The sequence below is a fragment of the Quercus suber genome, unplaced genomic scaffold (genome assembly GCF_002906115.3).
Source record: "Quercus suber isolate HL8 unplaced genomic scaffold, Cork oak 2.0 scaffold_400, whole genome shotgun sequence".
NCBI classification, from domain to species: Eukaryota; Viridiplantae; Streptophyta; class Magnoliopsida; order Fagales; family Fagaceae; genus Quercus; species Quercus suber.
Window position 1 is genome coordinate 114,603 of NW_027069851.1, and position 16,998 is coordinate 131,600.

The 16,998-nt window shown below is 36.4% G+C and overlaps 1 protein-coding gene and 1 non-coding gene across 3 annotated transcripts; one reads left to right on the top strand and one right to left on the bottom strand.

Annotated features, from left to right (window-relative positions):
- Positions 1-2,338: 2,338 nt before the first annotated feature.
- Positions 2,339-4,247, bottom strand: LOC111987294 (uncharacterized). Its single transcript, XR_010624091.1, has 3 exons — positions 3,957-4,247; positions 2,885-3,199; positions 2,339-2,809 (listed from the first exon to the last, which is right to left on the bottom strand). It is a non-coding gene; the product is annotated as an uncharacterized LOC111987294 (transcript).
- A 7,535-nt stretch (positions 4,248-11,782) lies between these two features.
- LOC112020622 (arabinosyltransferase RRA3) lies at positions 11,783-15,710 on the top strand. 2 transcript variants are annotated; one of them, XM_065761184.1, is made up of 3 exons: positions 11,783-12,198; positions 14,112-14,650; positions 14,868-15,710. In XM_065761184.1, exons 1-3 carry the CDS (start codon positions 12,019-12,021, stop codon positions 15,451-15,453), a joined length of 1,305 nt encoding a protein of 434 aa, XP_065617256.1. In that variant the 5' UTR covers positions 11,783-12,018; the 3' UTR covers positions 15,454-15,710. The 2 variants fall into 2 exon arrangements, with proteins under 2 accessions (XP_065617256.1, XP_065617255.1); XM_065761183.1 differs by lacking the exon at positions 11,783-12,198 and adding an exon at positions 12,573-12,910.
- The last annotated feature ends 1,288 nt before the right edge of the window (positions 15,711-16,998 follow it).

Sequence of the window (16,998 nt, forward strand, 5' to 3'; positions counted from 1 at the left end):
AAAGGTTTAAAGCCTTTACTAACTCACTAATAAGTACCATAGGATATTATGCTTGAGGCACAGGTACTTTTGGCTTATTTTCTTGCTTAACAGCTTACAACTTGAAACAGTTTAGACGAATATGCCCAGTTTTTCCACAAAAATGGCAAACCCATAAAGGTCTATCATGCAACTTATCCTTAGGGAGAGTAGGATTCTTAGGCTTAGACTCTTTAAGATCAACCATAATCTTCCTAAGAGGTGTAACTTCTACTGATTTGACAATCTCACTCACGGGGGGCTCAGAAGAAGAAATAAAGTTTGTGGAATGAGTTTCAGACACAGAGATGCTATCTATAAAACCTAGACCAGTTTTGTCTAAGGGAGACTTCTGAACACTCAACATGTGATCAAGTTTAAAACTAGCAGACCTATTTGTTTACTCTCTAACAACAAATAATTCTAGTTCCAAGTTCTTAACTTTATCAAGCAACAACATGTTTTCAGTCTTCACCTTATCAATCAATTCATTAGCATCAAATAATTTCAACAACAAATTTTTCTTATCAAGTTCAAGAGAAGCAATTTTCTTTAAACCTAAGTCAACATTCATCGTATCTTTTGCAGCAACCTCGCAAAACTTATTATAGGCTTTTTGCAAATCAGCATTCTCAGAGAGTTCCCCATCAAAAGGGCTCTCATCAACCACAACACTTTCATCAACTATAGTAATAGCTATGAAAATAATGAAGTTTCCATCTTCATTACTACCAGACTCGTGATCAGAAATTTCATCATAACTGAGGGTTACAACCATAGTTTTACCCTTTGATCTTAAGAATATAGGACATTCTAATTTCACATGATCATATCCTTGACAACCAAAACATTGTTGACCCAAAGAATTATTAGAAGTTTAACCTACTTTCTCTTTAGATTTATCAGTATTGTTCACTTTAGTGGGTTCATTCCTCTTAAAATTCCTAGGTTTAGCATTGTTTTTACCTTTTGCCCTTCTGTTGTTATTCTTAAGAAAGTTTCTAAAATTCTTGGCAAGATATGTAATCTCTGTAAAACAGAGTTCATCATCAAATCCATTACTATCAACATCATCAACTAACTTAAGAGCCATTGATTTGAATTTGTTTGTCTTAGGTAGGTCTAGCTCATTAGACTGGAGAGATCCTACAAGCTCATCAACAGGGATGGAGTCCACGTCCTTACTTTTAGAAATAACAGTCACTTTGGGTTTAAAGTCCTCAATCAAGGATCTAAGTATCTTCTTAACAATCTTAAGTTGATCATAAATTTCACCCAAATTATAAGCAGAATTAACAATATCATTAAGCTTAGCATAAAATTCATCAAAACTTTCATCATCAGACATCCTAATGCTTTCAAATATAGTTGTTAACTGCTGCAACTTATTTATCTTAACTGCCTTTGTGCCTTCATGCATAGTTTGGAAAATATTCTATACAGTATGAGCAATCTCAACATTTGAGATTCTCTTGAATTCCTCCATAGAAACAGTATTGAAAATAGCATTCATGACTTTGCTATTAAAAGTGGCTGCTTTTTTCTAGGAGGTTTGCCACTCGCTTACAGGAGTAGTCGGTTTCTCTCATTCGTATTCAACGGAATTCCAAACTCTCTCATCAATAGATTTCAGGAATTCTTTCATAGTTACTTTCTAGTAGGCATAATTGTTCCCATTAAAGTGAGATGGGATCACAAGAGAGTGACTGTGTTCCATAACAGCAGGGGTTAAGGATCAACTCTTAGATCAAAGGACCTAAATACAAGAGCTAACCTGCTCTAATACCCCTTGTACATTTTTAGACCACTTAAATACAAGTTGTTTAACCTAATATTAAGCCAAGTTAATTAACAAGTTCATTAATAAGATCTATGTTAAACACATTCAAATCATATCATGTAAATAGTGGGGAAATAGAAAGAACACACGATATAATTACCCAAGAAAACCAAACCGGTAAAAAATCTAGGGAGAATTTTACCTAGCTATCCTCAAGGTAAAACAGATCCACTATAAAAGAATTGAAATTTGTACAATAGAATTTAGACTACTAACATCCTATTACTACCTCGAGTAAAAAACTTACTACCACGACCATGTGACAACTCCGAGTCCGCGGACTAGTTCTTTCTTTGATCCACAGCAAACGAAAGTTCTCCTACTTGTGTTTTTCTTTAAGCTCTTAAAACAGCAACCAAAGAGATCACCAAGTTCTTGACATCAATCTTGATCTTGATAACCCTAAGTGTGTATGAAGATAAACATCTCTAGATCTCATAGAAGATTTACACGCACAGCATATCAACAACCTCTAAAACATGGCTAAAGTTTTTCCTTTTATACTTGAAGCAAAACGCAAATCCCTACATGTCATATAAGCCTGGGCTGAGTTAGAAATTCTGCAGAAAAAAATAATCTGCACGAGGTTCGATCGATCGAATCTAATTTTCGATCAATCGAGCCTTGCAGTTTTAGTCCAATAAATTCTGCAATCACTCGATTTCAACTTTACACATAAACACACTTTGAGCAGCCTAAATCTAGACTCTAAGTTTTGATCATAGTTTGCCAACACATTACAGTTTAAAGTTCTAATACATTTAGTTCCTAAAGTCTTAGAACCTAACAATTTTAGTTTTGACTCCGTCTTTCACTCGACTCCAAGAGACTAGGTAGTAGTAGACCCAGCCAGTTCAGTTACACCAATTAACCTCTTTAACTAGTGCATCAAATCTCAGATCATCTTCTTCCTTCTCCTCTCAATCTCCGAAAAATTTCCTGTTCCATTTACTATTTCCAATTCCAAATCAGAAGCAAAAAAAAAAAAAAAAAGGAAATTACTCAGAAAGCACAAGTAAATATTACCGTATTTTTAATTCTTAATTTACAAAGTGTGATTGAAATTTCTCTAAAAAGAGAAAGGCTGCTCTTTCTTCGAACTTTCCACCTTAGAGTCTGCTTTCTTGCTGCTTTAACAAGTTGTGCTTTCCCTATATGATGCGAGGCATATTTGAGAGAGATTAGTCACAGTATTGCAATTTTAGAAGGTGAAAATGAAGGGCTATTATTTGAATAATTTTTAAGTGAAGGCGAAGCACTCATCTGAAGAGGCCCTTCGGAAATAGAGGAAGCTGTGTGGATTTGTGAAGAACCCGAATCGAAGGTTTCGTAAAACGAGACCTAGTTGAATGAAATAAATAAATCATAAATAAAATGTGAGAGAGGTGAGACCTGGTTGGTGCAGTGCATAGCCTAAGCCTCGTAACACTACGAGAGATTGGCCATAAAACGAAACCAAAGAAATAGAGATATACGTCACATATAACCAAAGAAATTCAATTTCGTGTAGAAAACGAAAGAAAAATTCATTCTTCTTCTTGAAATAAAACCTCTATAGTTTCTACCTAAATCTCTTCAAAAATGAGAGCAATTATGTGGGGACTAAATCAGAGCAATTTTGAGATTTAAATTTCAACTTCGAAAAATTCATTTAATTAATTGGATACCATAAGTGCTACATTCACAACATTTTCATAACAAATAATAGGTGATTAGTTATTCTTAGTTCTAATTTAAAAAATTAACTTTCTACCCTACCAATAATAACATGTAACAACTTACCACGTATGATTTATTATAAAAATGTTGTAAACATACCATTTTTTCTTTTTTTTAATAATAATTATGCTGTAGTTTTATTATGTTGCCACATGTCAAACACGAGATAAGAGGAATTGAAGAGATTTAGGTAGAAACTATAGGGGTTTTATTTCAAGAAGAAGAATAAATTTTTCTTTCGTTTTCTACACAAAATTGAATTTCTTTGGTTATATGTGACGTATATCTCCATTTCTGTAAGCTTTTTTTTTTTTTTTTTTTGTATTGGTTGAATGAAATAAATAAATCATAAATAAATAAAATGAGAGAGAGGTGAGACCTAGTTGGTGCGGCGCATAGCCTGAGCCTCATAACGCTTCGAGAGATTGGCCGTAAAACGAAACCTTCGCTTCGGGTTCTTCACAACTCCACACAGCTTCCTCCATTTCTGATGGACCTCTTCAGACGAGTGCTTCGCCTTCACTTCAAAATTATTCAAATAATAGCTCTCCATTTTCACCTTCTAAAATTGCAATATTGTGACTAATCTCTCTCAAATATGCCTCGCCTCATATAGGGAAAGCACAACTTGTCAAAGCGGCAAGAAGGCGGAAAGTTCAAGAAAGCGCAGTCTTTGTCTTTTCAGAGAAATTTCAATCACACTTTGTAAATTAAGAGTTAAAAATACTGTAATATTTACTTGTGCTTTCTGGGTCTGCTACTGACTGGTCTCTTGGAGTCGAGTGAAAGACGGCGTCAAAACTGAAATGTCTACCATTTAAAGACAAAACCTGGAGACGTTGAAGTCTTAACTTTGTTTTGGATGTCGTTATTAGCAATTGGATTAAATTAATGTTATAATTTGAAAATACAAAGTTTTAGTTAAAGCAGTTGCTCTTTTTTTTATTGTTACTATTGTTGCGCGTTTTGGTGGAAACACGTACAATGAAAAATTAATTGAAAGAATGTATTAATTCAGGAAAAAATAAAAGTAAACCACTTAATCTGATAATTGATTTTATAAATTATAAATCAACGGTAAGAATTAAGTACCTATACTTCAAGGCTACTCGAGTAGGACATCACCCCCTTATACCAAAAAAAAAAATTATAAATTATAAATTAACGGTAAGAATTAAGTATGTATACCCCTCAAGGGTATTCGAGTGGTGGAATGTTGGAACATCACTTCTTTATATCAAAAAAAAAAAAAAAATTATAAATTATAAATCAATGGTAAGAATTAAGTATGTAGAGGTATAAGGCATCTAGACCACGATTTTTTCTCTCATGGGCTCTCGTGCGCAAAACCTACGTGGATGAAAAACTACTGCCTATCGTCGTATAGGCCTCTCTTTTCCCCACGGCGGTGAAACCCAGGATTTCTATATCCTTCCCCTCTTAACTCCTTTCCCTCTCCCCCTCTTACACCTCACTCTGCCTTCAAAGCCATGGAAGAACTCATAGGTAAGTGGGCTCGTCTCTCACTCAACACAAGGGAGTGTCAAACAATCCCACTGGCTCCTGGTGTGGAGAACAATAGCAAAATCTTAGTGGCCAAACTGTTCAATAAGCAACGGGTCAACATGGAAGCATTATTGCGCACCTTGAAGAGCATGTGGCGGTCTATAAAGGATTTCGAGGTTCGCAACCTCACTTCCAACACGGTCCTAATTCTTTTCTTTGATGAAGCTGATGCAATGAAAATCATCTCTCAGGGACTGTGGCCCTTTGATAAATATTTGATTGGCCTCTATAAACCCAATGAGTTAGAGTCCGTTGACAAAGCCAGGTTTGACACCACCACCTTTTGGATTCCAATCCACAATCTTCCACTCAGTTGTATGAACAGAGTTAATGCAAAAGCCATTGGATCTTCGCTTGGTCGAGTTGAACAAGTAGACGCCTCACCAAATGGAGAGTGTAGAGGCCGCTACATTCAGATCCGAGTCACAATTGATATTACGCAACTGCTCTGCCGTGGCCACTTAATGGACATGGGTGATTCCGAACCTCTCTGGGTCTCGTTTCAATATGAGCGCATGCCAGTGTTTTGCTATTGGTGTGGGCTCCTAAACCATGACTAGAAAGACTGTAAACTATGGACGGACAATGGCGAAACATTGCCCAAGGATACCCAGCAATACGAACCATGGCTGAGAGCTACCACGACAAACCCCCAGCAACCTCAAGTCGTGCACACCAAGGCCGCACCCTCCACAGCACCGCCATCCATCCACTGCCCAACACCATCCCCTACCATGCGACCCTTGCCCCCAATGGAAAAGGCCCAAAACCCGCCGAAAAATCCTCCATCCTCCTCACCAATAGAAAATTCCATGATCTCAGCCCCACACCCTGAAAATGCGCCGACAAATAAAGACATCTCACCTAACCCAAATCTCTTCTGTACACACCTTACAGAAATTGACCAAGCATTAAATTCCTTTCAAAATTTAAACAAACCAACACCACCCACCCAGCTAGCAAACACTTCAGTCACAAATATCCCAAAATCTCCATCAACTTGTCCTCCAAAGTCAACCACCACTGAAAAGGAAACCAATATTGTTTTAATGACCCACCAGCTTGACACTTTATCCACCATAACTAACCACGTTACCTCTCTAGTACACACAAAATCCAACAACTCCATAACATCCACTTCCCTTAACCCGGTGGGCCCAAAAACTGGTTCTTGGTGCAAACTTGGGCTGCCTCGGCAGATAATGGACACTAATGGGCCAATATAGATATTTTGGGCTCAAAATGTAAAAACTCAAATGAAGTGATTATGAGAGACGCTCTTGACGATAAGAAGCAAAAGATGCTCGATAATGAAGTACATACCTTGGGCAAGCTCATGGTAGACAACCTAGGATCAGCGATGGCTACTTGACAGCATCGCCAGACGCAATGAGTATATTGAGCTGGAATTGTCGGGGACTTAGGAACCCCCATACAATAAATGCTCTCAAGAGAGCATTGAATAAAAAAGATCTCATTTGTGTCTTCTTAATGGAGACCAAACTCACTACTGAGTTGCTGAACAACATGAAGCAAAACTGGAAATATAATCAAGGCTTGGTGGTTTCTAGTGACAGTTCTAGTGGTGGCCTAGCACTATTATGGAAACCCGGTACTCAAGTACATGTCAAGAATTTTTCGCGTTGGTATATTGACGCCCATATAGTTTGTGATTCAGCAAGTGCAAAGTGGAGACTGACCGGATTTTATGGCCACCCCAATACAAGCAAGCAGGAAGAGACGTGGGCATTACTAGAATCCCTTGGGCGCTCAAATACTCTACCGTGGCTATGTCTAGGGGACTACAATGAGATACTCAACAAAGCGGAAAAGGCCAGAGGACGCCTATGACCAGCCAGGCAGATGGACCGTTTTCGCATGGCAATCTCACACTATGGCTTCCTGGATTTAGGTTATCATGGCTCTCCATTCACATGGTCACGAAACCACCCCACTAAAGGTCGCATTTGCATACGCCTAGACAGGGCACTTGCTACTGCTGCATGGAAATCAAAGTTCCCCGAAGCATCAGTCCACCACCTCTCCATGTCCACCTTAGACCACTCCATGATTGCTGTTAGTATGCCATCTACCTCACCCCGCTACAAACGCCCCAAGCCACCTTTCCACTTCAAAGCAATGTGGCTTCATGACCCACGTTGTGCTGAAATAGTTGAAGATGCTTGGATGGAGGGACTTTACCAACCAAATGGTGCCCAGATTAGAAATTTCCTTGACAGTTGCCAAACATGTTTGTTTGCATGGAATAAAACTGAATTTGGTCACATTGGAAGGCAAATTACTAGGCTGGAAAAAGAACTACAAACTCTAAAGCAACATCACCGACCAAATCATGAGCACATTGAAGAGGTCTACAAAGCTCTGAACTGTTGGCTTGATGCTGAAAATACAATGTGGCACCAAAGGTCCAGGCACCTATGGATCACTGATGGTGACTGAAACACTTCTTTTTTCCACCAAAAAGCATCAAACCGCAAAGACAGAAACTTGATTAAAGGTATTATAGATCACAATGGGGTATGGCAAGAAAATGATCAAGTCGTGGAAAGGATTGTTCTGGACTACTTCAACTCCATTTTTCGATCCAATGGCCCTACTGACATTGCACCCATAACAGCAGCAATACGTCCTGTGGTCACTGACCAAATGAATAAGTACCTCTGTCAAACTTTCCAAGCAGATGAAGTACACAAGGCATTGAAGCAAATGCACCCTAAGAAATCTCCAGGACCTGATGGTATGCCCCCACTTTTCTACCAACACTTCTGGTCTCTAACGGGTGAGTGTGTTACTAAGGCTGTCCTTGATTTTTTTTTAATTTAGGTGTCATATGTTAGGGTTTATGCCCTAAAATCCAATTTATTGGCATGTTATAAATAATTAAATAGTTTATTTATATGAGACTATTTATTAATGAACTAATAGGACATTATCTTAGTCCATGAGATGCATAGTATGTGATTTATGTGAAAAGTCACAGAAGATATAAATCACAAGTTCTTTATAAACTTAGAATTTTAGTTCGTAGTCAGTGATGAAATTGGGCATTTCATCAGCAAAGACTATAACATATCAACTACGATGATTTGTCTTGATCATGGAAGTGAAGACTTCTAGTTGACATGTTAATATGTTTTAAGAGTTAAGACATATTGAACTGGACCGCTGTGAGATTTATTATTCTCCTAATGACTGTCAAATGAATAATAAATCTCACGACTTTTATTTACATTAACTTTAAATCCTGAGAGAATATTTATTATTCTCCTAATGACTGTCAAATGAATAATAAATCTCACGACTTTTATTTACATTAACTCTAAATCCTGAGAGAATAATAGACCTGATCATGAAATGTAGGTTGCTTTGATATATCAAGAGTGAGATCTATAAGTTATGGTCAAAACCTCAGTATGTTAGGGAATCACATTTAATGTTGATGGAACATATATTCTCAAGATGGAGAGATAAATGGCTCCCAAAACCTTCTACATTCCAATTTATCTCTCATCAAAACGCTCTGCTTGCTACTACAACTGTTTCAGGGCTTATTGATGAAGGCACTAGAGAGTGGAAGGTCGACCTGGTCAAAAGTGTCTTCCTCCACGATGATGCTCAAGCCATACTTGGTATCCCACGTAACAACAAACACACAAAAGACTGCATGATATGGGCTTACACACCTAAGGGTACTTTCATTGTCAACAGCACTTACATAGTTGCCTTATCTCTAACTCCATTGAAGATAATGGAGGGAGCCTTACACACCAACAACCAGGGTTAGTTCTGGAGAAAAATATGGAGCCTCAATGTCTTGAACAAGTTGAAAACCTTTGCTTGGAGAGCAAGTTGTAATATTCTCCCCACTAAGTTGAACCTTAGCTCTCGCCAAGTGTTGGACGATCCCACTTGTGATGCATATGGAGTGGCTGCTGAAACTAGCGAACATCTCTTTTGGGAGTGCACATGTGCATAGGATGTGTGGGATGCCACAAGTATCCCCTTTAACAACAAAGGTGTGCACTACAGGGACTTCATTAACATACTATGGTATCTCATTTTCATGCAACACGTTGGCCAGGATGTGCTTGAGCTTGTCGTCGCTGTTGCATGGTGTATATGGTACAGCCGAAACAAAGCACGGCATGGTTCTCCACCACACCACTTGCTGCAATTGTTGACATCATGGAAAGAATTCAACTTAAGCTGCTTGACTTTAGGCACTCTCAAGTTCAACACGTGCGAAGGCAAGGCAACAAATTGGCACATGCTTTAGCACAGCATGCCAAGGGTATTTATGACTTTATAACTTGGATAGAGGAATGTCCACAGTTTATTGAATCTTTTGTATTTCATAATCGTATGTGCCTATCCTCTTCGTAATAAAAGTTACAGTATTTCTCATCCAAAAAAAAAAGGTATGTAGAGATATTCAAATGGTGTGCTCATTGGCTTGGGGGGTAACATGAACGTGAAGGTTGTAGATTCAATTCACTACATTATCAATCTATAGGATTTTTGAAATATTTGATGGATAATAAGTTAAATAATTTGGCCTAGAAGTTGAGACATTACTTATACCCAAAAAAAAAAAAAAAAAGCAAATATGGCATCTCCAAAAGAAAAATAGAATAGTGGAATGACACACACAAATGCACATGTGCGTGTTTAGACTAGCTTTTTGTTAAGAACGCTTATTTGATTATTTGTTGAAAATTAATAAAAGTATATTTATAGTTAAAATTTAGAAATGTGAGAATTTAAAAAATCATACATAAGCACATAAGCAACAAACTAACAAAAAAAAAAAAAACTTTATATTTCCTTCTTAAAAAAAAAAAAAAATCACACCTCATGCATTCCTTTTCTTTATTTTTTTTTTTTTTTTTGTATCATACCTCATGCATTCCATTTGATTAATTGATTTTAATTTTCTACTTTGTAAAATTTTGGAGAAATTACACTTTACCTTTTAAACTATATTCCATATTATATTTTACACTTTAAACTTTTCAAATACACATATTGCACTCTAAACTATGACTTTTATTACACTTTGTACCCTGACATAAATTTACCATTAACTTGAATGAAAAAGTACAATATCATGTGAAAATATACAATTGCTCCTTTTCTCAATCCTTTAAAAACATATGAGGGACATATTTTATGTAATTGTCTAATCTTTTGACAAAATGCACTTTACTTATAATTGGGTAGATCTAGGATGAGTTTAGTACTTCAAGAAACATGTTATTCAAGCCAAGTATTAAAGCTATGAAGATTGGACTAAGAAACAAGTGAAAAAAAGCTATTCATTAAAGCTCAACAGATACCTCGACAGAAACAGTATCTATCGAGGCTTAAGAACGAAGCTCGACAGAAGTTCAACAAAAGCTGAATTTGTCGAGATCTACGAAATCAGAATTTCCAGATTTGATTTTCAACTCATGCTGACATGTATGTATAGGGTTTCTTTTCTTACAACCTTAGACATATATAAAGCTTATTTTAAATGCCATTATACATAGAGAACACATGTAGAAAGTGACCTAATGCCTTATTCTCTCTAAAAGAAGCTAATGCGTCTTTGCACGCCTTAGGGTTTTGTAACCAAGTACTTCTTGATCTTCATTGTTGATGAAGTGAAGAACTTTGCAGCCAACAACATCTTCTTCAAGTTGCTGTGAGTTAGTCATGTACTAGGATTCGTGTATCATTGGTGGCATTCATATACTAGAGAGTTTAGAGGTTCTAAAGCGGTAGAAGATTTATGCTGTAAATTCATCTACTGGGATTGTAGAGTCTAGAGACAAAGATTTTGTACTAGATCTGAAAAGTCTCTTTATTATAGTGAATTGTTTTTCAGGAAGATTTCTCCTCAGGTTTTTTACTGTGAAACTAGTTTGTTTTATTAGTTTTCCTAGGTCATCATATCTTGTCTTATTTACTTTTCCACTGTACATGATATTGATGTTTGTTTATTTTAACAATATTTATTCATAATAAATATAATTAACAACTTGGGTTTAAAACTTATTAATTCTATCAACCGGAGTCTATATTTTCCAACAAAACAAAAGATAAGTTACACTTTACTACCCTAAATTGTACTCTCAATTACACTTTTCATCCTAAACTTTAGATTTTTCTTCAAGTTAATAGCAAACTCGACATCAAATTACAAAGTGTAACAATGATCATAATTTATGGTACAAAATGTGCACTAAAAGACTTTAGAGTGTAAAATATAATTTGAGGTATAATTTAAGGTATTACAGTGTAAATTTCCCTAAAACTTTATACCATAAAACTTCTCTTTATCTTAGAAATCAAATTTTTTTACTTTTTATTAAATTATCAATGAGATTTGACCTCTAAATTTATTAATAAAAAATGTCAATTAATTGAATTACAAGACTTGTAATAGCATTATTATTTATTATTTTATATACATAATTAATGTTTTGACTTACTAGTACTAGATAGGAGGCCATAAATCAAATGTTTTGACTTGCTAATTAGACATATTTAAATGATAAGTTATTATTGATTGTTACACTAAACAATAATTAAAATGATAAAATAATCTTAAATATGTCTAATTATCTCTCTCTCTTCTCCTATTTTGGCATCCATTGCCTTTACCTTTACTGCACAATTCAACAACTACTGAACTCTGTACACAGCACCACCCACCCAGCCACCAATCTCTGAACCCCAATTGCCAAAAACTCAAACACACCCATCTCTCAATCTTTCTCTATCTCACCACTTTTCCAACCCCAAAAGTCTTTGCCAATTTGCAAAAGCCGAAACAAAAAACTGACCCATCAAACCAAATCAAACAAAAAATGTCTGGCCGCAGGGAAATGCATCGAAACACTTCACTGTCGGTTCGAAAAACCAGAATTGCAATTGCCATAGCCATCGGAGTCACTTTGGGTTGTGCCTTCGCCATTTTCTTCCCTCACGGTCTCTTCACCTCCTCAACTCCTATTCTCACTCGTACTATCTCCAAATCCATTGCCCAGGTTCCAACTCTCCAACCCCACTTTTTTTTTTTTTATTATTAAAAAATGTTTATTTATATTTGTTTAGTATTTTTTTTTTTTTTTAGTTTTGGGGTTTTGAGATGTTATTAGTATTTTGGTGATGGGATTAGTAACAACTTTACTTGCTAAGATAACAAGTTGTGATTTGAACAATGTCGCTTTTACGTGAATGGACACGGCTTGTGTTCAGTGCAGTAATGCTTTTGCACTGGACATGTTAGGATTTCGACACATATCTAACTGAATTTATTGTTTACATTACTTTTATTGTGAACCAATCATGACAGTCAAGAAAAAAAAAAAAAAAAAAAAAAGGTGTGTTCTTGGACTTCTTGTTGGATTTTTAAACCACCCACCCAGCCACCAATCTCTGAACCCCAATTGCCAAAAACTCAAACACACCCATCTCTCAATCTTTCTCTATCTCACCACTTTTCCAACCCCAAAAGTCTTTGCCAATTTGCAAAAGCCGAAACAAGAAACTGACCCATCAAACCAAATCAAACAAAAAATGTCTGGCCGCAGGGAAATGCATCGAAACACTTCACTGTCGGTTCGAAAAACCAGAATTGCAATTGCCATAGCCATCGGAGTCACTTTGGGTTGTGCCTTCGCCATTTTCTTCCCTCACGGTCTCTTCACCTCCTCAACTCCTATTCTCACTCCTACTATCTCCAAATCCATTGCCCAGGTTCCAACTTCCAACCCCACTTTTTTTTTTTATTATTAAAAAATGTTTATTTATATTTGTTTAGTATTTTTTTTTTTAGTTTTGGGGTTTTGAGATGTTATTAGTATTTTGGTGATGGGATTAGTGACACAACTTTACTTGCTAAGATAACAAGTTGTGATTTGAACAATGTTGCTTTTACGTGAATGTACACGGCTTGTGTTCAGTGCAGTAATACTTTGCACTGGACATGTTAGGATTTGGACACGTATCTAACTGAATTTATTGTTTGCATTACTTTTATTATGAACCAATCATGACAGTCACGAAAAATTAAAAAAAGGTGTGTTCTTGGACTTGTTAGATTTTTAGTTGTGGGTGTGTTTTGGGATTCTGAATCTTGGTGGGGAAGTGAAGCCATTGCGTTGACTCATAGTTTCTGTGGTTTGACTTTGAATTGGATATGGGTTTTGTATACAATGCCACAATGGTTACTTAAAAAAATAGTTTTTCTTGCTATACACTGAAGTCTAGTAGTAAACAATTTCTACATGTTTTACCCTCACAAAGACCAAAAAATAAGAATCTGTGATAACGAGGGATGGACGATAGTTAAACATTCAAACTCAAACTCTTTAATTGATTGTAACAATTGATGATTTGAAGCTCTGTGCTCATTTAATTTACAATCCTATTTTTGAACATTGTGGTCTGAGACCTTGACTTGAATTTGATCATATTGTTTGTATTTCATAGGCCGTGTGATTGGTAATAGTTTCAAATATGGAATTTATATTCAATTCAATGTGAAGCGTCCCAAATCTCTTATTGTGTTTGATTGGTATACTGATTGAGACAATGTTGCCAAAGAGCCCCAGCCCAAATGGCTCTTCCTCCTACCACAATCTCTCTCTCCCCTTCTGCGTGTCTATGTATTTGCTTTTATTTAGTTTATACACGTGTAATAAAAAAATTACGCAATACATGTGTGTGTATTAAATGCTCCCAATCACCATTGTGGCTTTTGTGTGAAATTTTGAGATGAGGCAAAGGAAGATGATTCATTCATATGGTGTATGCTGCACATCTGATGACTTTTTTGCAAGTTAATCATCTAATGGCAATGCATACAGTCTTAGTGGAGTTTCCATAGTGTTGAATTGGTTATTTCGTTAGGCACAAATATAAGATTCATATTTTGTTTTCCCTCTCGTTTCATCAGGTTAATTCAGATTCATGTGAATCATCTGAACGGATAAACATGTTGAAATCAGAGTTTGTGGAAGCATCTGAGAAAAATTCCGAGCTGAGAAAAGAAATTAAGGAGCTAACTGAAAAGCTTAGATTGGCTGATCAAAGGAAAGATAATGCGCAGAAGCAGGTTCTTGCGTTGGGTAAACAGCAGAAGGCTGGACCTTTTGGTACCGTCAAGGGCTTAAGAACCAGCCCTGCTATCATCCCTGATGAATCTGTCAATCCAAGATTGGCAAAGATATTAGAGAAGGTTGCTGTCCAGAGAGAGCTTATAGTTGCTCTTGCAAACTCAAATGTGAAGGACATGTTGGAAGTCTGGTTCACTAACATCAAGAGAGTGGGTATACCCAATTATTTGGTTATTGCTTTGGATGAAGAGATTGCCAAATTCTGTGAATCAAAGGATGTTCCGGTGTATAAGAGAGATCCAGATGAAGGTATTGATTCAGTTGCGAGGACAGGAGGGAACCATGCTGTCTCAGGGTTGAAATTTCGTATTCTAAGAGAGTTTTTGCAACTGGGGTATAGTGTTCTTCTATCAGATGTTGATATTGTGTATTTGCAGAATCCTTTTCATTATCTTTATCGAGATTCAGATGTGGAGTCCATGACTGATGGTCATAATAATATGACAGCTTATGGGTATAATGATGTCTTTGATGAACCTGCAATGGGTTGGGCTCGATATGAATGCTGTCTCAGGGTTGAAATTTCGTATTCTAAGAGAGTTTTTGCAACTGGGGTATAGTGTTCTTCTATCAGATGTTGATATTGTGTATTTGCAGAATCCTTTTCATTATCTTTATCGAGATTCAGATGTGGAGTCCATGACTGATGGTCATAATAATATGACAGCTTATGGGTATAATGATGTCTTTGATGAACCTGCAATGGGTTGGGCTCGATATGCTCATACAATGCGTATATGGGTTTATAACTCTGGTTTCTTCTACATTAGACCAACAATTCCTTCAATTGAGCTTCTGGATCGTGTGGCAAGTCGGCTTTCTCAGGAGCCACACTCTTGGGACCAGGCAGTTTTCAATGAGGAGCTCTTTTTCCCTTCATATCCTGGGTATGATGGGCTTCATGCTGCAAGAAGGACTATGGATTTCTATCTGTTTATGAACAGCAAGGTGCTCTTCAAAACTGTGAGGAAAGATGCCAACCTGAGCAAGCTCAAACCAGTAATTATTCACGTAAATTACCACCCTGATAAACTTCCCCGAATGAAAGCAGTTGTGGAATTTTATGTTAAAGGGAACAAGGATGCACTCAAACCCTTCCCTGATGGTTCAAATTACCTTTAGCATGAAAGTGCTTGCTGAGTTAGAGTATGTTTGAAACGGAGCGAGATGGGGGGAGAGGAGAAGGGAAGTTAACTAGAATGTAAATGTTTCAAAGCACACATGCAAGCTAAAATTAAGTGAGATTTCATCTTATTGGAGCAATGTGAGTTATGCCCTTTCTTGGCCCCAATTACAACAGTCCTAGTGTTCAAACGTATGCAAATTATAGTACGCTTCACATTACCAATCCTGCTTTTTACTTAATTGTTATTACAAGATATACTGCAGTGAGCTTCCCTTTTCTTCTGCATGAAATTCTTTGTTGTGGTATTTGATGAATGAATGTAGCAGTTTGATTCGTGACAGACATCAATCTAGCGTGATTTAGCTTTGCAGAAGACATAAAAGTAACAGGTAAACATGTTAATCTTAATCCCCGGAAATGAAAAAAGTATATATCATCAGATCATGAACATTCACTTTAAATTCATTCAGCTTCCTCTTGTCCACATTTTGCACATGTGCAATATGGACCCTCCAATGTCAATGCAATTCATACGTTTGTATTAACCATCAAGCAGGACCTTTATGTGCAATACGGACCCTCCAATGTCAATGTCAATGCCATTCACTGTTTTGAAAGGACCCCCTAATGGCTTATGGTTTTATGATCCATGTTGCAACACATGGAAAGCTGATGTTGCCACGTAGAAGTTACCCGAAGATCTAGCTTTTTCCTTTATGAGAGAGAGAGAGAGAGAGAGAGAGAGGATATCTAATGCTTTAGTCACTGTTGAAGCTGCCTCAAATTGAAGAAGTAACCTCCCAGAGAAATTAACTCTAAAATGGAAAGGGTCCTGATAGCTAGAGATTATTAGTTATTAGCAGCTTAAAATTTTGAAGTTAAAAACTCATGGCTCAAGAACAAAATTTTGCTAAGAATAAAAGAGAATTAACATCTAATTCCAACAGATCATTGGCAGCTTAAGATTTTGAAGTTAAAAGACTCATGGCTCAAGAACAAAATTTTATTATAAAATAAAATAGAGAAGAAGAAGAAGAATTCATCATTCAAATGAAAATGGGTGTTGTACATTTTAATTTTATCAGTGATTTGGGTGAGGAAAAAAAAGTGATATGGATGCGAGCATTGGTTGAGATGATTGAAGTAATCAAAGTGGAGGAAAAAAAAGTGATATGGATGCGAGCATTGGTTGAGATGATTGAAGTAATCAAAGTGGAAGAACATAAAAATAAAAAATAATAATAAAAAAATAAAAAATAAATTCTCAATAGTATGTCATGATTGATATTGATAAAAGTGGAGTTAATGATAAAAAAAAGTAGTAAAAATTTTTGGATCTCTAGCACTCTTGAAGTAAATTATGCGAGCATCCACTTGTTCCTTTCTTCTTCTTCTTCTTCTTCTTCTTAATTTTTTTTTTTTTTTTTCCCCCCCCCCCCCTCCTTCTTTCTCTCCTCCTCTCCCCTAAACTATTAATGTTTTAGGAAGAAACTGCTATTTAATGAAATTGATTTGCTGATGGAGCAGGATGAGTTAACCAA

Excerpts from the sequence above, each read along its gene's own strand:
- LOC112020622 (XM_065761184.1), top strand. The coding sequence starts at position 12,019 with ATGTCTGGCCGCAGGGAAATGCATCGAAACACTTCACTGTCGGTTCGA. Across the intron at positions 12,199-14,111 it reads TCTCCAAATCCATTGCCCAG|GTTAATTCAGATTCATGTGA; the intron begins GTTCCAACTCTC and ends TCGTTTCATCAG. Across the intron at positions 14,651-14,867 it reads AAATTTCGTATTCTAAGAGA|AGAGTTTTTGCAACTGGGGT; the intron begins GTTTTTGCAACT and ends TCGTATTCTAAG.